Source organism: Erythranthe guttata, chromosome 3, assembly GCF_056151865.1.
Source record: "Erythranthe guttata isolate IM_541 chromosome 3, IM_541, whole genome shotgun sequence".
Taxonomy (NCBI): Eukaryota; Viridiplantae; Streptophyta; class Magnoliopsida; order Lamiales; family Phrymaceae; genus Erythranthe; species Erythranthe guttata.
In genome coordinates, this window is record NC_142535.1 from 16,612,698 (window position 1) to 16,628,223 (window position 15,526).

The 15,526-nt window shown below is 37.3% G+C and overlaps 3 protein-coding genes across 5 annotated transcripts; 1 reads left to right on the top strand and 2 right to left on the bottom strand.

Annotated features, from left to right (window-relative positions):
* Positions 1 to 241: 241 nt before the first annotated feature.
* On the top strand, positions 242 to 3,359 carry LOC105950654 (ATP-dependent zinc metalloprotease FTSH, chloroplastic-like). The gene is made up of 5 exons (XM_088815757.1): positions 242 to 1,791; positions 1,888 to 2,134; positions 2,245 to 2,428; positions 2,726 to 2,897; positions 3,013 to 3,359. The coding sequence occupies exons 1-5, from the start codon at positions 478 to 480 to the stop codon at positions 3,232 to 3,234; spliced, it is 2,139 nt and encodes a 712-aa protein (XP_088671883.1). The 5' UTR covers positions 242 to 477; the 3' UTR covers positions 3,235 to 3,359.
* LOC105950701 (serine/threonine-protein kinase BSK1) lies at positions 3,295 to 9,466 on the bottom strand. 3 transcript variants are annotated; one of them, XM_012974068.2, is made up of 9 exons: positions 8,441 to 9,466; positions 8,139 to 8,274; positions 7,326 to 7,459; positions 7,107 to 7,212; positions 6,117 to 6,202; positions 4,696 to 4,884; positions 4,273 to 4,437; positions 4,069 to 4,182; positions 3,295 to 3,718 (listed from the first exon to the last, which is right to left on the bottom strand). In XM_012974068.2, the coding sequence occupies exons 1-9, from the start codon at positions 8,741 to 8,743 to the stop codon at positions 3,464 to 3,466; spliced, it is 1,488 nt and encodes a 495-aa protein (XP_012829522.2). In that variant the 5' UTR covers positions 8,744 to 9,466; the 3' UTR covers positions 3,295 to 3,463. The 3 variants fall into 3 exon arrangements, with proteins under 3 accessions (XP_012829522.2, XP_012829524.2, XP_012829525.2); XM_012974070.2 differs by having other exon boundaries at positions 4,696 to 4,776; positions 8,441 to 9,300; XM_012974071.2 differs by lacking the exon at positions 4,696 to 4,884 and having other exon boundaries at positions 8,441 to 9,300.
* Positions 9,467 to 12,565: 3,099 nt separating this feature from the next.
* On the bottom strand, positions 12,566 to 13,766 carry LOC105950703 (uncharacterized). The gene has a single exon (XM_088815759.1). The coding sequence runs from the start codon at positions 13,638 to 13,640 to the stop codon at positions 12,723 to 12,725; it is 918 nt and encodes a 305-aa protein (XP_088671885.1). The 5' UTR covers positions 13,641 to 13,766; the 3' UTR covers positions 12,566 to 12,722.
* Positions 13,767 to 15,526: the final 1,760 nt, after the last annotated feature.

Consider the following 15,526-nt stretch of genomic DNA (forward strand, 5'->3'; position numbering starts at 1 on the left):
TTTTAGTCCTTTTTGTTAATTTCGCTTTAGTACTAATGGAATCAAATATGTACCCATCACTAATTAACTATCCGACTAACCCGTAAATTGAAGGAAAGGACAAAAATGTTAAATTATTGAAACATAAGGAAACCAATATGTTTTTTGAGAACATTAGGGGTCAAATTTGAAATTGATGCAAACTTAAGAGGTTAAAACTGTAGTTTTCCCTTAAATATGAAGAAGAAATGTCTAAAGAAACACTATTTCCAGAACCTTTTTTACTTTTGTCCACACTCTCCACCCTTCCCCTTTCAAAGTAAAAAAAAAACAGCATGACTGGATAATAGTAGGCACACGTAGAGCTAATCCAAGCAACATTCAAAGTAATGGCTTCCATTCAATCTTCAACACTTTCCCCCATCTCTCTTTAAACCAATTCTTCATTCATTCATTCATCACGTAATTTCAAATCGAACCTTCGAAAATCGAAATCTAATGGCGTCGTCGCCATTAACAACAAAACCTCTGCTCTCCTCCAACTTCTTCGGCGCCCAAATCTTCATCTCTCCACCCACCCCCAAAACCACCACACTCCCCAGAAGATTCCTCCTCCCTCAATCGATTCTCAACAGGAGAATAATTTCAGACAAATCGACGAAGAGCAACAACAACAACATCACGAATCACGCAGCTCTAGCTGCTCTCCTTTTCTCTTCAATCACTCCGCAAGCGTTCGCGTTGGACAATTCTCCACCGCCCGCTCCCCAAGTGATCGAAATCGAAGCCCAGAAGGCTGTCCAATCATCGCCCGTTGCTCAGAATCTGGTACTGAATGCTCCGAAACCACAGGCCCAGTCCAATTCCGATCTCCCCGAGGGCAGCCAGTGGCGCTACAGTGAGTTCCTGAACGCGGTGAAGAAGGGCAAAGTCGAGCGAGTGAGGTTCAGCAAAGAAGGAAGCACGCTCCAGCTCACCGCCGTCGATGGCCGCCGCGCCGCCGTCGTCGTCCCCAACGACCCGGACTTGATCGACATTCTGGCCATGAACGGCGTCGATATTTCCGTCTCCGAGGGCGAATCGGAAAACGGCCTGTTTAGTATCATCGGTAATCTGTTCTTCCCGATCCTCGCCTTCGCCGGGCTTTTCTTCCTCTTTCAACGTGCACAAGGTGGGCCCGGCGGCGGTCCGGGGGGTCTAGGTGGGCCGATGGAGTTCGGCCGGTCCAAGTCCAAGTTCCAGGAAGTCCCCGAAACCGGAGTCACATTCGCCGACGTGGCAGGTGCCGACCAAGCCAAGCTAGAACTGCAAGAAGTGGTCGATTTCTTGAAAAACCCTGATAAGTACACCGCCCTGGGCGCGAAGATCCCGAAAGGCTGCCTCCTGGTGGGCCCACCTGGTACAGGAAAAACCCTCCTGGCGAGGGCGGTTTCCGGCGAAGCTGGTGTACCGTTCTTTTCCTGTGCGGCGTCGGAATTTGTGGAGCTTTTTGTAGGTGTTGGAGCTTCGAGAGTGAGGGATCTGTTCGAGAAGGCAAAGGCGAAAGCTCCTTGCATTGTGTTTATTGATGAGATTGATGCTGTGGGGAGGCAGAGAGGGGCCGGGATGGGCGGAGGGAATGATGAGAGAGAGCAGACGATTAATCAGCTCTTGACTGAAATGGACGGGTTTTCGGGTAATTCCGGTGTTATTGTGCTGGCGGCTACTAATAGACCGGATGTTCTTGATTCGGCTTTGCTCAGGCCTGGGAGATTCGATAGACAGGTTACTGTTGACAGGCCGGATGTTGCTGGTAGAATCAAGATTCTTCAGGTATCTTTTTTGGTGATTTTAGTGCTCTGTTATTGCTTAAACATTTGTGTACTGTAGTGTTAACGACAAAGCAATGATCGTTACACGTATGTGCAGGTGCATTCGAGAGGAAAGGCGCTTGCAAAGGATGTCGATTTCGAAAAGATAGCTAGAAGAACACCAGGTTTCACCGGTGCTGATTTACAGAACCTAATGAACGAGGCAGCCATTTTTGCAGCAAGGCGTGACCTCAAGGAAATAAGCAAAGACGAGATATCCGATGCCCTCGAGAGAATCATTGCTGGACCCGAGAAGAAAAACGCAGTCGTCTCCGAAGAAAAGAAAAGGCTCGTTGCTTATCATGGTAACGGAGATAATAAAAAATTACAAAATGAAAAGGAAAAAATATAGAAAATATTTTTCGAGTTTTCGTTTTGCTGTACATTGATGGGGTGCCGATTTTTTCTAATGTAGAGGCGGGGCATGCATTAGTTGGTGCTTTGATGCCGGAGTATGATCCAGTGGCCAAGATCTCCATCATTCCACGTGGACAGGCCGGTGGGCTTACGTTTTTTGCTCCGAGTGAAGAGAGACTGGAGTCCGGTTTGTACAGTCGGAGCTACCTTGAAAATCAGATGGCTGTTGCACTCGGTGGGAGGTTAGTTTTTCCGTGCATTTTCAAGTCGTGAACCTGAAATAATTTTATGATTTAATTAGAACAATAGTGATCAACTAGATGAAAATACATAGGTGATTATCATCTATAATGCAATAACTTGATAGATGGCACAAATGCAAAGGGGTCATGACCCCCACTGCTGCTCAAAAACCCAGTATTGTTTTATATATATAAATTTGTTCATCGGCCCCTAGAGAACTTTTATTGAATAAATTTTGCCCCCCCCCCCCGCCCCGCGGTGACAAAATTGAACCATGTTTCTTGTTTCGTATGCAGGATAGCCGAAGAGGTTATATTTGGACAGGAAAATGTAACAACAGGGGCATCGAATGACTTCATGCAAGTTTCGAGGGTCGCTCGACAGATGGTTGAGAGATTCGGATTCAGCAAAAAGATCGGACAAATCGCCATTGGTGGTGGGGGTGGAAACCCCTTCCTTGGTCAGCAGGTACTTTCCTTCTTTTCTTCTCTTTTTTACCAACCCTGTTTTCGGGTTGTGGGGGTCATTGCCCCCCCCATCATCACTGATAATGTATATTATGAATGATCGAACAACTGCACAGATGTCGAGCCAGAAAGACTACTCCATGGCAACAGCGGATGTGGTGGATGCAGAAGTGAGGGAGCTTGTAGAAACAGCATACGGTAGGGCCAAAGAACTCATCACTACACATATCGACATTCTACACAAGCTTGCTCAGTTGCTGCTCGAGAAAGAAACTGTCGATGGTGAAGAATTCATGAGCCTTTTCATCGATGGCAAAGCCGAACTATTCGTCTCCTAATTCTCTACTCAAATTCTAGCATACTAATTACCTGTAAAAACATCCATAAGAGATGATAAATTTTATTCAAAAAGTCGTCACCATATTATACTCGAAAGTTAATGTATATGTTTTTTCTCCTCTAATATATTGATTGTACAACAACAACAACACACTCCCAAACCAAATGTTACAAACTGTGCAGTTATGTTATTACAACAGAAAAAAATGACTTAAAAATAAATAATAATCATGATCCTTTTCCACCTCGTTGCTTCTTTTCTTCAAGCAACGCAGCCTCGTTCAACATGTCGGCTGCATCTTTGTGCATGTCGAGCTTTGCTAGAGCGACAGCCTGCATGTAAAACGCTGTCGACCAATCAGGGTAGATGCATTGAGCTTGCATTGCGTCTCGCAGTGCAGCGTCTGGCTGATCGCACATCAGATAACAAAGGCTTCTTCGTGCGTGAACAGTTGGCGATATCATTGTCCCCACATCTATGAACTGCACATTTAATAATACTAATAAATAAATATTTAAAAAAAAAAACACTTTTAATAGAAACAAATCGCCACGATATATATTGTCTGATGTAAGCAATAGCAAGTTATCAACAATGTTAATTCTTTACACTCGAAAAGTTACGGATGGACATAAAATGATGCCTGAGATATAAGGAATCTGCCACTTATATTAATTTTTGATAGCATGATACATCTTAATATTTTATAACAAATTTACAATATACGGATACATAAGGTGGAAATGCTAAGTTAGTCAAGCCTTCTAACTTCAAGCAAGTTCATTTTGTTAAAAGCATGATATTTTTACATGTGCACCACAGATAAAATTACCTGAGAATAGCAATCAACAGCAGTTTTGAAATCTTTGTCACGGAAAGCCAAGTCACCCCTCTTCCTTGCGTCCAGCATATCCCTCATTTGTTGAGTCCATTCTTGGAAGGACAACTAATTTGGCACCAAATATTCAAACATCAGAATAGATGTAGATACAAGAAAAAAATGTACGAATAACATCTTTACATAGTATGTTATTACCTCATTGGTTCCCTCGTCGTCTTTGTAATGCTGCATCACCAAAAACTGATGGATAGCTGTCAGATCCATACGCGAACAGGCATCACCCATTGGAGAGAGTGGATGTGGCGGCGTAGATGGTGCTTCTTCATGCTTCGGAATTCCCAACATCACATGAGATGGAACCTGCATGTGGCAATTTCATTAATATCTACATTCGGCAAGTGGTGCACCAAAAGATGAATATCTTGACCGACAATATATACTCAATTAAATGACAAAATCAGTGCCATCTCAGCATAAGCCATTAGTGTATGCGGTTATTTCCATCTTTTACACTGCCTCAAAGCTAACCAGAGAGACAAATGTTTTCTTTTTTCTCTTTACTTATGAGTATGCAACAAAAAGCTCCTCAGAAAGCAAAGAAAGGGGAATAGAACTTGCATCGGGTTTGTTTTGCAAAGGGGCGAGTGTGGACACGAGATCTTTGGTCTTGGGCCGCTCCCTTGGTTCATACTGCAAACACTGTGAAGCAAGATCAAAAACTACAGTAGCCTCTTCAGTTGAGAAATTTCCCTCTAAGTGGGAATCCATTAAGAGCAGAATATTTTTGCCCCGTATCATGTCCAACGCCTGACATGTAAAATGGAAGTCATATACTGTCTGAATAGAATTCAAGATAACCACTGTACTGAAAAACATCATGGGCTCCATCGGATTGCACCACGAGGACGATATTTAGTGACAAAAATAACCTTATACACAAGGATAATTTGCCAAACAGGAACATAGGAGTGAACAGAATCACCTTACCATTACATATGCTCATAGTAATGCACTGATGCTACAAGAGATTAAGGACTTTATGATTGAGATTTTAAAGAATTTGAAGAATAGAAGATGATTTCTCAATTACTTTTGACTCTTTCCTTTGCCAACTGTCACAAAATCCTACTTTTGTCAGGTTAGAAACTAAGTGAAGAGACAATTCTACCTCTATGAAACTCACGTGATTCGCACATGCTTCACTTTCCGGTGATTTTTGCGTGAAAATGGCAAGTTTTCGCTACCGTGCAACAAAATAACTATTCGGGTAAGGACACGCACATTTTTTTTTGTCCGGGGGTAAAGTGCAAATCGGCATATAGTTTGGGGGCTTTATACTATTACTTTTTTTTTTCCTTTTTTCTTTCATCTTCTTCAACCACCATCATCATATATCTTCACAAGACTTCTCATGAAGCAACCAGTTCCGTCATCAAGTGAAACACTCTCATGAAAATAATTTTCCAAAGTGCTACTTAGGTAAATGGGATTTTTTGTACAAAAAGAGAATGCCATTTGCAGTCAGATAGCATAATGAGGAGAGACAGAGAGAAGAAAACGACGAACGAGAAGAAAAGGAAATAGATTAAAAAGAATGATCATCCAGGCCAAGTATTTAGCATCCAACCTATTTACCAAGATCAGTAAATCCTCTTGGAAGAGTGTAAGCTGAGGACTTGCCTTTATGATGGGATTTTCATCCGTCAACTAACTTTTGATTAGATTGAATTATGCACTTAATCCCTCTAATCAAGTCATTCAATCATGCAAAAATAATCATATTTTAACGAAATCAGCTAATAGAACTCGGCTGCAAAAATAATCATATTTTAATCACAACCTAACAGTTCCCGTATGCTACTGCTAACGTCAAGAGAACTACTACTAGCAAATTGCAATTAATGGCCTAAAAATGCCAATTGAGTATATGCATGATAACTATAGCAAAACGAAAGTTGATATAGAAGAGAATCCCAGTTATGAAACAAATTTAAATGACAAGTTACTAAAGGTAATAAACCAAGATGGAAATTACATACATGACTTGGAGGAATATGCTTTCCACTAAGAAGATCCAGAAGAACAGTTCCGAAGCTAAAAACAACGCTTTCCTGGGTTACCCTCCCTACAAGAAATTTCAATCACATGTATGTTACAATTAAATCAAGTAAACTCACTAACAAACCTTGTGCTATTTCCCAATGCCATAGGCATGTATGACACGTGTATAAACAATTAAGTGTAATGGCTGCTAACATTAAAAAAAAAGGTTAAATTCATGGGGAGCTACTTCTATTAAGGTTGTACCTGCGCAATAAATTATGCAAATTTTCAAATATCTTACTATAGAGGCTTTGCAATTCCAACTAACGGTAGGAATATGGTAATTACAAATGTAGCATTTATGAGGGACAGAAGAATAAGCAAGCAGGGATGCTCAAAATCCCAGGTCAACGACATAAATATCAGCGGAAAAGTCAGACAGTGCGACCTAATATGGAGGCAAGTTTTTCCTTTTTTTTTATATTTTATTTTCAGAAATACTAACTATATGTCGGTCAAAAGTTCACATACATAAATGCTTGAAATCAACATTCCATGCAATTCGAGATCGAGGAGATCCGGGTGTAGTATGTATTGCAATTCACTCTGCTTTCCAACTCACTCCCTAACAGTAATAAGAGTAATTTTAGGGCATTTTCATCTCAGTAAAATTTAATCAGTCCATCATAATGAATAATGTGGCCACGAGGTATGAATATAGTCCATCCTAAGAGAGGAAAACCAATTTAAAGTTAAGGCGGGTTAGAGTGAAAAAATGAACACAAAGCCCAAAAGAGTATCTTAACATTTTTTAGGCTTTCTTCAACTAGGTCAATTCAATCTGATTTGTCGAAATGCGCCAAAATGATGTTATATACAAACTACAAAGAATACTTGGGTGCGCGACTCATCTAAACAGTTGAAAAGCATTATATGATAACTTGATAAGGCATGTAAGGGACGGTAATACAACATATAACACTTACCATTTCTTAGATACTCGGGTGGTGTATATGCAAGATTTGTGCTATAACTCTTTCCATCCCGGCTATTCTTCATCAATCCAAAACAGGAAAGTCGTGGATCACCGTTCTGTCAAAGTCAACACGTGTATCCAATAAAAAACAAGTACAATGCAATATATAGCTAACCCTATCTCGCTATGTAACGAAAGCAAAATCTTTGAGAAGAACATATAAACTAACCTCATCAAACAGAACCCTATACGCATTCAAGTCATGATAGAGTGGGCGACCTTCCCTGGTGCAATATTCCAGTGCTTCAGCTATATACAAAGCAACTCTTAAACGCATGGCCCACTCGGGGGTCTGATTCTCCCCTGCAGAAAGTTGAGAACAAAGAATTAAATATTAATGAATAATATCGTAAATTTAACACGTAAAGGTTTGCATGTGAATGCATCAATTACTGTGAAGTGTGAAGTGCAAATGACATGAGTTGACACACATATTTGAACATGCATCAGTTTCCAAGGTCAAGCGCGCACCCGTATCCATCATTTATCTTGAAAATTATTACAATCCCAACTTGGACATCAATCACATCTAAAAGCTTACCCAATGAAAAAAATCTCAAAAAGTTCCACAAACACCTCACAGTTTATGCACTCTCCGTTTAGTGCTCCCGCTGTGAAAATTTCGTGACTCGCAAGCTTATAATCTATTTAAATAAGGATCATATCTTGTGCACTAACAATTAATGAAATAATGCCAAAAAAACACACAAATGAATCACAAATTAGGGTAATTTGATATTTTAACAGCGCAACAATGAAGAAAAAATCTCAAAATATAAAGGAAATTGCGCTAACACCTCACAGTTTAGGCACTCGTCACTCACTGATTCCGCTGTGAAAATTTTGCGAGTCACGAGCTTTTAATCTAATTAAATAAGGATTATATCTTGTGCACTAACAATTAATGATATGATTAATGTCAAACAAAACACAAATGAATCACAAATTTATGGCAATTTGATATTTTAACAACACAACATACAATGAAATAGATGCTTAGCGAGCGTCTCGTTAGGCATAAATTCAGCAACGAGCAGCCTCTCATCCCCGTCGCAGCAATACCCAATCAGATTAGCCAGCCTCTTATGCCGCAGCTTCCCCACTTCCTTGGCTTCCTCCTACAAAATAATTAACCAATTATGCAAACCTAAATCCATTTTTTTCCACCACAGAAAATAAAAGGATTAAATCTAAAAAAAAAAATTATGTGTGCGTGTATATATATATATATATATATATATATATATATATATATATATATATATATATAACATATATACATACAGCAAACTGTTTAGGATCGGGCCAGGCCATTTTGGTAAATTTCTTGACGGCGATTCCGCGGTGGTTCTGCAAGCGGCCTTCGTAGACGACATTTGGTGCTTTCTCGCCGCTCTCGGAGACGATGTTTTCGGAGCTGAAGTTGTTGGTGGCGGCCCTCAGCTCCGCCAGAGAGAACTCCGCGAATCCGCCGGACGAGGCTCCGTTGACGGAGGACGAGCGGCGGTGGCCGTGCTGCTGCTGCTGCTGCCACTGATCCTTCTCCGACGAACGCCGCGGATGCTCCTTCGACACCCAGCAGCCCATGGTAACTCGGCCGAGTTGACTCAGAACACCTCTCTCCCACACACGGTGCACACACACACACAGCGAATTTTCACAAATTTACTCCTACACCGCTGATTGAATGAATACTATATACTATATAAAATCTTCAAAACTCCAAATCACAAATCATATGTTTGATTATTGAACCATATGCCCCCAATATTTTACAGTATTTAATTGCAGTAATTTATTAAATCAGATGTACAAAAAAATTAAAAATAATCTAATAGTAAATTAATAATACGTTCGTGCGGATTACAAAACTAAAAACTCAAAAAGCATCTTAGGAAAGAAGAGAAATTTTTTCGGTGAAAGTGAAACCTGGGACTTTGTGCTTTTCCATTACTGCTCACACAGTATTCCTTTTATTTTTTATTTTTTATTTATTTTTATTATCAGTATTTGTATTTTGCGAGTCAGCTTTCCATTTCTATTTTTCTTTTCTTTTCTTTTCATTTTCTAAATGAAAAAATGTAGTCATATTAGTATATTACAGTTGAAATCTATATATCGGCCATGGTATAAAATTTATGAAGTAAAAATTTGTCAACCATTATTAATACACAAATTGAGAATTAGTAATGATTAACATCACAATTTCGCTTTAATCGGATTTTATTTGTAAGCAAAAGAAATTATTAAGAATGAATTAATGGATTTGGTCAACTACAAGTTATTAATTATTTGATGCTGATCTGTTTTAATGGAGCCTCCACTCTCTGGTTTTTTTAATTAAAAAAGAAAATGCACCTGTGGATCTAAGTGGCGTTGTGTTGGCTTGAACGAGCCAAACTTTGATGTTTTGACAGATTCGAGCTCGAGTCCATTTTGTCGAGTTCAAGTTCATCGAACATATATTTTTTTGCTTGAGTTGGAGTCCAAATTTAGTTTGATTTTTTTTTTTATTATCATTACAAAATTATTCATATAATAATAAAAAAAGTTTTAAATAAATAATGAAATGTGATTATATTTAAAAAAAATTATGATCTTTGTATGTTATTATTATTATATTTTATATTGCTATATACTATCTAAATAAAAGTAATATATAAAAAATAAAAAAATATATATATAAAAAGAAGGCTCACGAAGAACTATGAAAAGGATCGAGCTTGACTCGTGATAGAGCTTGAGCTCGAATTCGAGTTTATATTTTTTTCGAGCCGGTTCATTGGGCTCATGAGTGATGAGTCGTGTGAGTCTCACCTGGTTTACACCCTTAGTTAAAAAAAAGTTTACACCCTTAGTTAATTTAATAATATTGATATTAGACCCAATGCCTTTTTTTCTTTTTCGAATATATATATTTATTTATTTTTAGTTTTAATTAAGGGTGAGTTGACGTCACAAGTGGTCAGAGCCGAAAGCAGCAGCACGTGAGGTCGTCCCGTCGTGCGTCTTATTAGGTACTCCATTTTTTTTTTCTTGTGATCTGTACTTACTGACAAAATTATTCAGAAAAAAAGGAAACTAGCGACAAAAATATCATCAAATGTATGTTATATATCTTTAAAAAAAAAAAAGAATTTGTAATTCTTAAAATATACAAAGTTTTAAGGATCAATGTAACAAAATTTTCAATTGCAAATAATATGTTAGGACAAAGACAATTGGAGTCGCTAATTTTGAGGAATGGTGGGGTTTAGTTTAGTCATGTAGTCATTGGTGTAATTGTAATTGTGGACTTGTGTGGTTTTATTTTTCACAATAATGTGAATATAATCTTCATTTTCCAATGGCAATCAATTTCTATTTTTAAATAATTATTAGATTGAAAAAAAATTGAATATGCCTCAAAATTCAAAAGTTCCATATTGAATGTGATAGGCTCACAAGCAAATAGCCATAAAACGATCAATCTACACAGATCAATCACAAGCGCGTGCAGACCCTAATTATATGAAATGACGAAGGAATTGTGCATAAATGTATAAGACGAGGTTTAACGTGGTTCAGGCAATTATCGTATATCAACCGAGAGAGAGCAACTTCTTTAATGGTTCACAAGCATTACTCACACTCAGAGATTACAAGATTGATAAGAATCATAAGAAAATTTCACAGTATATAATTTTTTTACTCAAGTGACAATGTTTTTTCTCACTGTTCTTCTTCTCTCTATTAGAATCTCTCTTTTTGTGTCTCTCAATATCTAACAAAATGAATCGAGAGTTGAGTATCTCTCATGTTAAATAATCCCGTTGGTGTGTCCACGAGAGCTTACAAGACTGCCTCACACGGGCAAGATACATTTGCCCCATTCACAATGCTCCACCTCAGCATGAGTTAGTTAGAGAAATATTATATGGGTCGATCCATAAAAAAAGAACTGTAATTAAGACCCTATTTTGAACCAAGTTCAAAAGGCAAGCCCAACATTTATCTAAACCCAAATTGAATTACCGAGACACATTGGAAATGAAACCCAAAACATAAGAAGGCCCAAAAAGTCAATTAAAAATCATTATTATTATTCAATAAATTAGGAGCTGCAAAATTATTATTTCTGCTAACAAACTTCATTTAAGCTACTTGTACCAAAATCAATGATTCAACGAATAAATCAGCAATCCGTTTAAGGCCTTAAAAATGATTTTTTGTTCAAATTTAATGATATATAATTATTGGTAAAAAAAATAAAAATTATTGATTTTTAATCATTTTATCCCATGTGTTCATTTCATAGAACAACCTTGTAACCAGCCTAAAAAATCCTTAAAAAAACAATTCATCGATCGTTTTAGGGGATGGATAACACATACAGTACAGCTAATAATATTCCCATTCTTTGCTTCTACCCATTGTTCCCAGACATAAAATATCAGACAGACTTCACGAATAAAGGAACATATTCCCTAATTATTCATATTAATAATTAACTCGTTAATTAATTACTCTGTGACAAGTTAAACAAGATTAGCACTAAACATATTGCAGGTTGCGAAAGCAAAGAGTCCAAAATCCAGTTCATCATGAACCCTTTCGAGAAAGCATCATCGGAACATCATACGGTGGAACGATTACTTAATTATTACATTTTCGATAAAACCCATCTGTGTTAATTAATATTATATATATTGTTTAATAAGTAAAAATTACTTCAATTATATATATGTGAATCTAATCATATGCACGTTCACCTTAATCACTTTTTATTTTTATTTTTATTTTTTATTTAAAATTAGTCCAGTTCACATGTTCAGACCGTGTGCATATTTGCATGGCTGTATATTTTTTCAACATGGATGTGGGGAAGTAGTGTTTGGGCTAATTGTTCTGTTGAGGCCACTGCCATAATTTCAGCATTTAATAATTCCGACAGCTAATTTAATTTTGCAATAAATATAAATAAATCCTACTCGTGTATTAAATGAAAATAACTAGCTAGTGGTATATGCTCGAATTATTTTTATATTTATTACAAAAAATATAATGCTAATTGCTCAACCTCATTTAATTTACTAATGTTGATAAATTGTACCCTTTAATGATTTGAGCTATTTGTGATATGATCGAATATAATATTATAATTAATATATATATATATATATATATATATATATATATATATATATATATATATATATATATATATATATATATATATATATATATTTGCAGTTATTATACGAGTGTGTGTATGTTAATTTTAAGAGATCGAATAATTTTAATTGTTTAAAAGCACGGGATTTTCCAATCGTTAACTGTTTAACAAAAATAGAGATTTCATTCAAGATAAAATGAAATACATGGAAATTTTACACAATAAAATAAAAAGTGTAATTTGAATCACAAATATGCATAGCAAAATTCCTTTTTTTTCGCTCATATATATACTGCCGAATTTCCAAATATAGCAAAATATTGGGAGAAAAGTATAATTGAAAAAAAAAAATATACACTGAGCCAAAAAAAAAAAAAAGAAGAAAAAAAGGATTAAGAAAAATTGAGGTGGTTATTGTGTGAGTACGTTGAGTAAGGAAACCCTAGTGTTAATCAAACTCCGGAAAGCTCTTTCTCCACAGAATTCAATCCCCAAAATACAATCATCAATTTCATGCATTTTCTTCGACGCAATTTTCATCTCTTCCTCTGTTTTCTTCTTCAAATTCTCCAAATTTACCGACTGAAATTCTCTAATGCCCGCTTCGAATTTCAGATTCTTCGATTTCTTCCCGAAACCCAGCCCCATGCACGACGGCTTTCGGAACGCCGGCGAATTCGAGATGCCGCCGAAGAGCAGAGCCGAGACCGACACCGTCACGTTGAGCACATCGTTAATAATATCGACGAGCTCCGCCTCGTCGTCGTACGGTGCTCCGGCGGCGGCGGCCAATTTCCCGACGGAGACGAAATTCGAGCAGAGTTTACCGATTTCCTTGGCGATTTTGCTCAGATTCTTCGAGTGCGCGGCGACTTTCAGATCGTCCTTTCGCCTGACGGCAATTTGCGACGCCGAGTACTCCTCCTTGAGCCGCAACACCAACGTCTGGAACATTCCGTACACGTCGACGAATCGGAGGAAGTCTTCGAGAAGCTTCTCGATCAGGTCCGAGCAACCTCCGGCGCCGCGGCGGAGAGATTCGCGTGTTTGCGGGAGGTGGAGCAGATCGTCGAGCGATTCGTGGACGGCTTTGAGTCGGCGCAAGCCGTCGCAGAGCCAAGCCGAAGTGCGGGAGCCGGATTCCGCGGCTGACCAGGAGTTGGTAAGCTCGGAGATTCCGTCACGGAGCTGGGAAATTATCGGGTGTGATCGGCAGGGGAGACTGGTAGATCTGACGTGGAGCGTTTTCCGTGGCTTAGATGAAATGTACGACGGAGGATTCGTGAAGGAAACCGATCTCCGAAAACTAGTCACCATTTTGTGTGCCATTTTTGTTTTGTTTTATACAGATAATTGGGGATTTTTTATTTGTTGAGTGAATGAAGAAATGGAATTGAGGGAGCAAGTATATATATAGGGGGGCGGGATGGGGGGCGGCGTAAAGTAGTTGAGGATGCGCACGAGGGGGTGGGGACTGGATCCGCGAATAAATACAGAGTGTTGGATGTGAGAAGCTAAGGCATGTGGAGTTTTAATGCTGTGGACGCAGGTGTTCCTGTTATGGTGGAGCCTAGACACCACGTGTGCTTGACAATCTGGCTTCATTAATATTGTGTTGCTTCAACTCTTTTATTTTTGTTTTGTCTATGTCGATCAGAGCTTCAATTCGAGCTTATTATTTAGATTCAGAGTAAATTACGGTCAATCCCTGATGTATGGCCAAATTACGAAAAAAATCATCTTGTTTGGGTAATTACAGTCACACCTCATTTTAAATACTTTTACATAAAATTTATGTAATTTGGTTATTTACCGAACCAAATCGTATATTCAGTTCGGTAAACGGTATGAAATGTTGACGTACTGAAATTTTGGTTCGATTTTACCGATTTAACATCCCTAAATTTACCTCTGAAGGGGTATTTTCGGAAGATAATACATAGTTGAGGGGGTGAATGTAATTACCCAAACATGATGGAGGTTTTTGTAATTTACTATAATTCAGGGGTGTCTGTAATATGCCATGTAAATTAATTTTATTTAAGTTTTACTATAAATAATGACAAACTTAATTAGCTCAAATGTCAAGGCTTGGTTTAATTTCATAATTTGCACTACTGCTTTGGTAAGGGAGAGAGAGGAGAAGAGGATTGGTAGTCGTGCAATGTTAATGTATCAAGTAACTCTGTTATTAGTACTTAGTTATAATTATTTGCAGGAAAAAAAGATTTTCTTTATTTTTATAATTGATACGATACAATGAAAAGATTTGCAAGATCGGATTTTGAATTTTTTCGACAAGTGAACTGAATTTACAAATACTAACGTACGGGCAAGTAGCAATTTAATGCAACAATGTATAAAAGGACACTGGCTAAATTTCTACTCTCGTTAAAAATCATACGAACTAGAGACCTAAACAAAACTATGCTAATAATATGTGACAAATTCCATCTAGCAATCGTTGGCTAGAGGATTCGAAATTGACACAAGTTCAACGTAACGATATGTAATAGGTAAAATATAAATTTAGTTATGCACATTTATTTAAAAGAATCGAATTGCCCAAAAAATTGTAAGTATAATAATACATAACGGCCCTATCTAATTAATTTAGTTGAACCATGAAATCTACACAAGATTTTACAACTACCATAATAACTCCCAATGCTGAACCTAATTCATTGATTTTGGACTATATGAAATACAATTATAGAGATGCATTGAAACTTGACATATTTGCATTCAAAAAAAACAAAAAATAAAAAAAAATTCTATAGGTGTAATATAAATTAAAAGAATCATATATAATTATTTAATATTTAGAGTTTCACACACAAAAAACTGATGCTAGGCTGAAAGGATACGACGACCCTTCATTGCTGCAGTAGGCAGTGTGTGTGGCTATGCCATCTAATTGATGATTAAAAATTAAATTAAATATAAGTAATCGGTAATTAATGAAGCGTTTTACCAGCTGTTTCAGAATTAATTATATATACGCGCAAGTTTTGATTTAATTTGGATTAAAATTAATCTCTCATTGGATAATTAATTTAATTATCTCAAATCTGAACCTTAACATGTTTGTTGTGTAGCCAAACACGACAGATAAGCTCCCCATAACTTGTCTCTCAATTCATTTCATCTTCCATTTTTTTTTTTTCCTTCAAAAGAAAAGAGAAAAGAAAATGGGGTGGATTATATTCGAGTCG

Coding starts and splice junctions, on each gene's coding strand:
- LOC105950654 (XM_088815757.1), top strand. CDS start 478: ATGGCGTCGTCGCCATTAACAACAAAACCTCTGCTCTCCTCCAACTTC. Junction 2,135..2,244: donor AAGGCTCGTTGCTTATCATG/GTAACGGAGATA, acceptor TTTCTAATGTAG/AGGCGGGGCATGCATTAGTT. Junction 2,898..3,012: donor ACCCCTTCCTTGGTCAGCAG/GTACTTTCCTTC, acceptor ACAACTGCACAG/ATGTCGAGCCAGAAAGACTA.
- LOC105950701 (XM_012974068.2), bottom strand. CDS start 8,743: ATGGGCTGCTGGGTGTCGAAGGAGCATCCGCGGCGTTCGTCGGAGAAG. Junction 7,460..8,138: donor CGCTAAGCATCTATTTCATT/GTATGTTGTGTT, acceptor AACTTTCTGCAG/GGGAGAATCAGACCCCCGAG. Junction 4,183..4,272: donor ACGACGAGGGAACCAATGAG/GTAATAACATAC, acceptor GTGCCAAATTAG/TTGTCCTTCCAAGAATGGAC.
- LOC105950703 (XM_088815759.1), bottom strand. CDS start 13,640: ATGGCACACAAAATGGTGACTAGTTTTCGGAGATCGGTTTCCTTCACG.